At 32.1% G+C, this 9899-nt stretch overlaps 1 protein-coding gene across 1 annotated transcript; it reads left to right on the forward strand.

Moving 5' to 3' along the window:
• Positions 1-376: 376 nt before the first annotated feature.
• On the forward strand, positions 377-6458 carry LOC127079711 (mitogen-activated protein kinase kinase kinase 3). Its single transcript, XM_051020089.1, has 11 exons — positions 377-1040; positions 1828-2151; positions 2573-2660; positions 2810-2872; positions 2991-3151; positions 3242-3317; positions 4099-4158; positions 4260-4367; positions 4480-4716; positions 5609-5712; positions 5837-6458. The coding sequence occupies exons 1-11, from the start codon at positions 568-570 to the stop codon at positions 6087-6089; spliced, it is 1947 nt and encodes a 648-aa protein (XP_050876046.1). The 5' UTR covers positions 377-567; the 3' UTR covers positions 6090-6458.
• Positions 6459-9899: the final 3441 nt, after the last annotated feature.

Here is a 9899-nt window from a genome sequence, read left to right on the forward strand (position 1 = left end):
ACAAAAAAATATAAAATATGAGGACCATAGTTGCAATTATGTATAAATATTATATTTATATTATAAGAAAAACATTTATTTTAAATTAGAAAAAAATGCAAATGGAACAATGCATGAAGTAGAATATATGACATGGTAATGCAGTTGCACAATGACCAATGTGGATACTTTCGGAATTTATCCTTTTAAATTTCGTTACACATACAGTGTACAGCAGGCTTTCTAGTTTCGGGCAAACAACCAAACCAACTGCAACAAACAAGAAACTTTTAACTTTTAACCGAGTAGTAGGATAATAATAATAATAATAATAATAATCACACAAACAAAGACGCACGTGTGAGCATTTGCCACGTCACTTATCCAACCACCGTGTGCCGTCCCTTCCCAAACCCCATTCTTTCGTCGTTTCTTCCTTCCTTCATTCATCCACCCGTTCCTCTCTTTTTCTTATTATCATCACATCACTACTACTATAATACTACGTGTGAACAAAAACCGAGTCTCCTCTTTCTCCATCTTCTTCTTCTTCTCAATTTCCCTCTTTACCTAATTTCCTATTTTATAATGCCCACGTGGTGGGGTAAAAAATCAACCAAGACCAAGGAGCTTCTTCACCAGGAAGAGCCACGTGGCGGAAGCAGTAGTGGTGGAAGTAGCGGTGGCGGCGCCGGCGTGCTTCATTTCAATTTCAATAAGTCTCCGATTAGAAACGCTACCAATTATAAAAACGGTTATTATAAACCCGAAAACCCTAGAAGTTTCGAAGATGCTTCTAATTTTAGAAATTCTCCCAGATCTAGTAGAGATTTCACTCCTTCAACCACCACCACCGCCACCGCCTCTTCTTCCTTTTGGGATTCCGATGCCGGTGATAAGATAGGCCTTCCTCTTCCTCGTCCTTCTGTTTCTTCTACCCAAAGCTTGAGCAATGATCAGGGAATTACTTTTGGATCTGCTTCTGTTTCTGGTTCTAGCGTTAGCTCCAATGGCTCTTGTGATGATCCTTCAGCTTTTAACTCTCAGATTAATAGCGTTAGGTTGGTTATTTTACTCATCAATTGACTTTCGATCCATTTCATTTTCCCTTTTCTTTTTTGTTTAAAAGATGTGTTATGATTAACGGATAAAGTGACTTTTACTTTTAAACCTTGATCTCTCTCCATTAGGTGTTATTATGTGCTTAATTAAAATCATTACTACATTTGCTTTTAGTTATGGACAAAATTTTTATGAATAACTTCTTTTCAAGGCTTCTCTAACTTTTGTGGATTACCTATATTTTTCCATCTTCACTTCCCTCTCTTCAGTTTCAAGGATTGTATCTGTTCTGTGAATAATTATGCATCTGGGAGATTTGGAATTATCAGTTCTGCAAATTCTGTTTTGGGAATTCTCTGTCTTCCCGGTTGACTTATATAGTATATTTGGATTATCAAATATCAAATTCCAAAATGTATGTTGAACATGAATTTACTGAAGCTACAATACAAAACTTCTGTGCTATTCACTGCAATTTTGTAAAATTCCAACACGGATCCAAATGAAGGCTTACATGATATCTATGCAAAGTTTGTTTATCTTTTACTGTATCATTGTTTGTATTTAATAATTATTAATGACCACAATGTATGATAGTATCTTGCCTTTTAAGTGGTTGTGAATTTAAAGTTTGGGAGGTTGATAGGTTATGATTGCACACCCATTCTACACAAAAAAAAATGTAAGGAAAAGTAACACAGAGCTGTTAAGTTGTTTTTTACAAGGGTGTGTTATAGTTCTCTTCATTCTGCTGCTAAACTAATCAATGTTATTTCTTTATGCTAGGGGACAATGTGAAGCAAAGTTCAATGTGAGGTCTAAAAGCCCCGGTCCTGGGTCAAGAGGACCTACCAGCCCAACATCGCCACTTCATCCAAGGTTGCATGTTTTGAGTCTTGACTCACCTACAGGAAGGCAAGAAGATGGAAGGAGCGAGTGTCATCCATTACCTCTCCCTCCAGGATCCCCGACTAGTCCATCTTCAGCTCTTCCCAGCAACACGAGACCAAATGGAGTGGCAGAAAATTGTAGCACTAACCGTGGCAGGTGGAAGAAAGGAAAGCTTCTAGGTCGGGGAACATTTGGGCATGTTTACCTGGGATTCAATAGGTATTTTCCCCCTTTTTCAGTGATGTATATTTACTTTCAGTTCCGTTTTGGATTAGCTCCCGACAATTTTTATTATGTATACTTTTTCACTTCCTGAATATTAAAGGAAAAAAAGTGTTTTTTTCAGTCTGGTGGGTTTTACATTGTTACGATACACAAATATTTAGAGTTAATATTCAGTCTGGTGGGTTGTAAATTGTAATGATACATAAATATTACAATGCCGGTTGTTGGCAGAAACAAAACTCTGATGTTAGAGCGCAACTGTTTTACAGAATGATATCATCAGCCTTCTTTCAGATTGTGCATTCTGTCTGATTTTGTCCATATTACTGACATATCACCGAAACTATATGTATTCTGCTTCCTATGTTTGTTCTACCTCTAAAATGCTTGTATTGCAAATTTGCAACTTTGGCAGTGAAAGTGGACAATTGTGTGCAATAAAAGAAGTCAGGGCTGTTTGTGATGATCAAACCTCAAAAGAGTGCCTCAAACAACTTAATCAGGTAATTTTGTTGTTTTTTGGAAGAGTTGCGCTTCATGCTCTAAGATAACACTTTTGTAGTTCTTTTCACAGTTGCAACAGAGTTTGTTTTAATAAAGCTCATCATTTGATGGTATAATAAATCTATTCCACTTTTTCAATTTGCTGCAGGAGATAGATTTGCTGAGTCGGCTTTCACATCCAAACATTGTTCAATACTATGGAAGTGATTTGGTATGCCAAAATATTCCTGTTGTTTAATCCTGTAATATACAACATATAGAAAGAGAAATTAAAAAATTATGAATGTGATCCATTTTATTTTATAGATGTACATTTCTCATGCTTGCAGGGAGAAGAAACACTTTCCGTTTATTTGGAATACGTGTCTGGAGGTTCTATTCATAAATTACTTCAGGAATATGGGTCCTTCAAGGAGCCTGTTATCCAAAATTATACAAGGCAGATTGTCTCTGGACTTTCATATCTTCATGGGAGAAATACAGTGCATAGGTACTTTTGCAATTCATATTATTATTATTATAGCTTGAGACTGATGCTGCTTGAATCTTTTTAATTATGTACATGTTTTTATCTTCACAGGGATATCAAAGGGGCTAACATACTAGTTGATCCTAATGGTGAAATCAAGCTTGCGGACTTTGGAATGGCAAAACATGTAAGTTTATCATGCATATGCTTTAAAGAGTGCAACACTTCTGTCTCACTTGAAAAATTCGTAATTGTTTATGGTACTGAATAATTAGACAATGATATTGTAAAATTTGTGGAGAGTCTATGCTTAACATAGTGATAGAAACCGGTACCAAAATACAAATTAATGGTAGAAACTGACTTTTATTTATGGCAGAATATGTTTACAACAGACACATAATTACAAACACTATAGAGAATACATAATACTTACATAAAATAATCCAAGAAATTTGAGAGTCTTGGTCTCTCCCTCCAAGAATTAGAGAGCTTGGTCTCTCCCACCCAAAACCATTCAATATCTATAACATAATCAGTTCCTCATATTCTTTCCCTATTTATTCCTAAAATGAAATAATATAACTGCCATAATAACTTCTCATAACTGCCATTGGAAGAAGTCTAACACACTGCTTCTTGCTATTTGATAAAATTTGCCATTTTGGTTATCTGAATGCCTAGTGGTGGAGTCATTCCTCTTCCTTGAATGCACAAACTTTCTCTCAGAATTGTGAACACCAACATAGAAAATGAGAGGAGAGCTGGAACCTATCTGTGTATTACACAAGCATTGCACATTCTCATCTCCGTTCCATCTTTATATTACTTAAAACTATATGGCATTGGCATAAGCATGTGGTAGAAAGAAAATATAATTTAGGGGGCTTCAGAAAGTATAATATTATGTTTGGTTGATTTATTTATATATGGAAATCATGTCTGAGTTATGATTTGTTCTGGACCAGATAAATTCTTCATCCTCAATGCTTTCTTTCAAAGGAAGTCCACATTGGATGGCGCCAGAGGTAAAAGATTTTCCCCTTTGTTTCAGATATTGATTTTTTTTCTCCCTACTCCTTTCTCTTCCACTGTAAGTAGTAATGTATCGTTATGTTAACTTTCTTAGGTTGTAATGAATACAAATGGCTATAGTCTTCCTGTTGATATTTGGAGCTTGGGATGCACAATTCTTGAAATGGCAACATCAAAGCCTCCTTGGAGTCAGTATGAAGGGGTGCGATATTGGCTATTTTGAACTAGCATTCATTTACATATTTATTGTGACTTGTGATCCTGTTTGTAAAATATGAAGGGCCAACACTTTTTTTCAATGTTGGATTCAACAGGTAGCTGCAATATTTAAAATTGGCAACAGCAAAGACATGCCTGAAATTCCTGATCATCTCTCAAATGATGCAAAGAATTTCATTAAGCTATGCTTGCATAGAGATCCTGCAACTCGCCCTACAGCCCATATGTTACTTAATCACCCCTTTATTCGAGATCAGTCAGCAACAAAAGCTGCAAATGTCAGAATAACCAAGGATGCTTTTCCCTACATGTTCGATGGAAGCCGGACACCGGTACGGTGTTCAATTCTTATTTATTTTCTCAGTAAAGTTATGTTTCATTGGCATCTTACAAGCTTGTTCCACACATCCCTGAGTTTGTCACATAATCATTATAAAGATGTTCCGTTCTCTGAAAGATTAATGTGCTGCCAGTATTTTTTAAATTTAGTTGGCTCCCTAGTTTAAGGTGATACATTACTGGATAACATCAAATATTATACATAATAACTTAATGATAGGATACTGGAATTTTAATCACCCAGAGGGGTTATAATACCATGTTAGAATTTTATCTAATGGTTTCTAAGGTCTTTTGTGATGTCTCTATTATGTTGCTCAGCTTTATGTATTTTACACTATCAAGTTTAAACATAGAATTTAAATATGGTGTGGTATGTACTGACCACATATGGATGGTATAGTATCTGCAAATTACTAGGTGGGAGGTTGTGTTTGTTTGTTATTATATATTGATAGGCTCCTTGCATTTCCTTTGGAATTTGAACTTATTGTTTTAGCTTGGGTCATTGTTGCAATGCATATACCTGTACAGATGAAGTTTATATAATTTGAAATTGGACAATAGGTTAATGGGGTGGATGATAACTGATATTATCAAAGGAATATATTAATATACTTTTGTAGAGCATATAGCTTTGTTTTTTATGTAAAAGCCGATTACACAAATTTATTTAGCGGACTTCATGCTACCAAATTATTCTACATTGGAGCAGAGCTTGAACCCAAAATATGATATCATTTGAAGAAGCAAATTGCGATTCTAACGCACATATCTCTAGCACTGATTTATATAAGTTTATAAATTTGCATATTTTCTGGAAATCAATTTTGTGGTCAGTGTTGGTCTGGAGCTAACTTTCTCTTTGCTTGTTTGATTTTGCAGCCAGCTTCAGATCTCCATTCCAATAGAACTTGTATTGCTTCTCATGATGCAGAATATGTAACAAAACCAGTTGTTGCAGCTTCCCGAGCAATAAGGAACCCAAGGTTAGATATCCGACCTTATAACGATTATTTATGATTGAAGTCTGTTTTTCTATACCTTTCTATATATGCTTCATGTTTTTTATGTTATTTAGACTGACTTGCTGTTTATAATTTCCATATTCAGAGACAACACAAGAATGATCACATCTTTACCAGTATCTCCGTGTTCAAGTCCATTGCGACAGTCTGGTCCGGCACACAAGAGCTGTTTCCTTTCTCCTCCACATCCAACTTATTCACTGATGGGACATAATACCCTTGCTTCATATGAATCATATCCAATGAGATCAAATGCCAAGTTTACTCTTGATCCTTGGCATGAAATACCTATGTACAAAGCCCATACACCTGGTGGATCCCCAAGGAGACTCATTTGAGTTTCTAATTGTAAATACTCCTAGACTCTTTCTTGGTTTTCCCCAGCTTGCCTTGTGCTCCGTAGTTGAGCTTTATTCAATCTTAACTCTGAATGTTCAAACTATATAAAAAACACTCTGGTCCATTCTTTCTTTATAAATGAGAAATAGATGACGGTAGAAGTGACAAGTGTAGGAGACACCGTCTCGTTGCAGGCACTGGACTGGGGAGACCTTGTAGCTTGTAACATTTTTCATTGATTACTGTAAGCAGACGGTGTTTGCCATGTTTGTACTTTGTAGTAGTGTTTTTGTTGTATATTGTTAATAGTCCATGGCAGAAGAATACAAGAGTAAATTTTAATACATATTTCTTATTTCTTTTTCAAATGTTTGTTTAGCTATGACACCTCTATGGTTTGCTCCCATCTAATACCTAACTGTTACTTCAAGAGCCTGAACAAGAATGATGGATCCAGATTCTATGAAATAGGTTCATCAATCATCATAGATTCACCTTCACCTGAAGTTAGACAAAAAATTTAAGAGACACTCTCTCACCGTTCCTGTTTTTTTTATTTTTTACACATATTAAAAAAATTAATCATTATTATTATTTTTCAAATGATAGTTCTTCTTTTATTTATAATATCCTTAATTATTTATTATATTTATTTTAAATTTTGAAATGTTATTTTGAAAAGGAACATATATTTTTCAAGAAAGTGATATTCAAAAATAAACGGAGTGAGTATTTTTTCCGTTTTATAATAAATGTTTTATTTGAACAATGCATAGTTCTTAAGAAAATGATTCGATATTATGATAAAATTAATAATATTTATTTATTAATTATTGATAATAAAGTTATTGAATAAAGTGAAAATTAATAATTAAGAGTATAATAATAGAAAAATAATAGTAAGTATTATTGATATTGTAAATGGATAGGATGATTATTTTAATAAAAATATATAAAAAAGACCATTTTTATGAGACGAAAAGACTACCTGTATAAATGTGGATGATATTTGTAGCGTTGGAGTCAAATTTGATGGGTGTGATAAAGAAAGAACACATCACAATTGAGATTTGCCTATAAGTGCCGAGTTGATGTTTCTTAAATTTTCTAAAGCACTTGGAAGCAATTTTTAGTTTTCTACATTATTCTTGTAATGCGGTGGATATTATTTGTTTAACATTGTTCCAAACATCTTTCGTGTGCTCGGTATTTTAGGTTGACCAGTGTATTTTTTATACTCTAATTTAAGTGTTTTAAATCATTGAATAAAAAATTACTTTTAATTAATTAACGAAGATAATTAGAATATTTTATTAATTAATATATTTTTAAATAATTTAATATTTAATAATAATTTTAATTAAATTAATATTTAATAATTTTAATAATTTTTTTTAAAGTGTTTGGGCTCTAGACCTAAGTCTATACAATATCTTCCCATTCTACAAATAGATATTATATAACTTGACACCCCCAAATTAAATTTGACACCCTAATACTTTTATATTGTTAAAATTTGAATAAAATTTATGTTTTTGATAGGCAAAAATGAAATTTTCGGTAGATACAAAATTACCGGTAGTATATTTTAAATTTTTTACAATTTTGAATATGTTTTAAATTATTTCGAAAATTTAAAATTTACTAGTTGATGTTGGATTTTCCAAAGTGAAATTTACGGTAGTGTTATTTGTATGAAAATAAATTTTGTACATAAATCAGAAATTTAATTTCTGGTAAAAAAATAAATATTTATAATTTTATTGTAAAATTTAAAATTTCTAATAAATTAAATAGGATTTTATTTCGAAAATTTTAAAATTTAGATATAATAATAAGAAATTTTAAAATTTCTAATACAAAATCCCATAATTTTTTACTTTTATAGTAAAAAGAAATATACTGTTTTGAAAATTTTCTATATCGGCTCAAAATTTTCAAAAAAAATCAGTTCAAACGTATAAATTTGAAGAATAGATGATGTGATTTTGCAAGAAAAATATGTGTTTGTATAAGCTATATGAAAGATTGAAATTATTTGTGAATAAAATGATCTGTGGGACTTGAAGAATAATATGTATCACTCTCTTCCTTACAATAAAGACTAATATTAGCATATTAATATTGTTGTTTTGCTTTTAATGCAGTTGTGTCTGAGAGTTTTGAATGCTTACGAAGAGTTAGAGCAATTGATTGGTGAGTTTCCATCTACGACAGAGTATTCCCTCTTCCAATAACCTATTGATTAGTGAGTTTGCCTTTTCTATTGTGCATACGGCTACCGAACTATTTTTAGGAACTGTTCTGCCAGCTTGGTTCCCATGATAACTACCACATGTTTACCAAGTGGCTCAAGAAGCTTTTCAAGATGTTCTGTCCGCACGAATCAAAAACACTATAATAACTAAATATATCAAAATTTTCATATATTTTAAACTAGATACCATAAACAGCTCCCCACAACCAAAAATGAAATTTTGACAGTAAAAAGGACAGATTAACACCTTTTCTGCACAATTTGATAAATATGGAAGAACAAGTTTGCCATTTTCCCAGTTGTTATCACCGTCTGCAGCATTATAATCTCAGTAACAACACTTTTTCTAGCACTGCAGCAAGAAAAGTATTTCATACATGTAGCTTTAACATGATAATGTTTTTATTAATGAGTTGTGGCCTTGAATGTGATTAATTAGTGAAAAATTTTTATTTGTTTTGAATTCGACATAGTTTTAGTAATTACTGATTTTTGCTGCTGTTACGCATGTTTTCATATTATTTTAGTTGAGGAAGAATGATGGTGCATAGTTTGAAATAATAGTCTAAAAAATTAGAAGTAAATTGTTATTGAAGTTTCACGTTAGTTTATTGACAAATAATTTTAATTTTTATATAATTCATACAAACACCTAATTGTAACTATTTGCGGATTTAGAATATATTGAATGAAATTGTTGCGTGTGTTTTCTATTATTAAATATTAAATTAGTTAAAAATATATTAAATAATAAAATATCCTAGTCGTCTTTGTCATTAATTATAAATAATTTTTTTTATCCTAATTATCTTGTTATGAATGCAAAAGTGAAACGAGACCACATAAACTTAAAGATCATCAAAATTAAAAGACCATAATAGTTGGTTTTATATTCGAGAAAACAATTATTTAAGACGTCGAAATTAGAAAGACCAAAAATGCATTTAAGTCATTATTTTTAAACTCCGAATGTATTTTTAGTTTAACTATGTTCTCATGATTTAGGTTGTTGGATTTTTCTACTACTTTTCATTTATGGAATATCTCTTTATTGTAAAAAATAAAACAATTATATATTATGGTTCTTCTTTTTTAAATCACAAAAACAAAAAGAACAAAACTAAGAAAAACGGTGGTTCAACACAACAAATCTTAAGTCTTATAAGTCCGCACTATTCTCAGTTAGGCAGTCTGTTCAAAAATTACCTTCCAAATTTCTTTGATAACTAATATGTTCGACTAGAGAAGTACCTGAGTCACTGATATGTGCGACTAGAGAAGTATCAGAGTCACGCATGAACATTTGGTTGAGAAGGTAAATGTATTTTTAAGCTAAACTAGAAGTCATGAGTTTGAAGTCAAATTTGGGCAGACAACACTCTCTTGAGGGAGAGTATTGTCGTGTATTGTGGTCTTTCCCGACTTGAGGAATCAGTCTCAGTAATTACGCACAGAAAATATTCGATATATAAGAAAAAGAAACACGCATACAAATTATAAAAAAATACTCATTACTCACCTAAATAATGATGTGGTTTTTTTGTCATTGGTT

The sequence above is a fragment of the Lathyrus oleraceus genome, chromosome 5 (genome assembly GCF_024323335.1).
Source record: "Lathyrus oleraceus cultivar Zhongwan6 chromosome 5, CAAS_Psat_ZW6_1.0, whole genome shotgun sequence".
Lineage (NCBI taxonomy): Eukaryota > Viridiplantae > Streptophyta > Magnoliopsida > Fabales > Fabaceae > Lathyrus > Lathyrus oleraceus.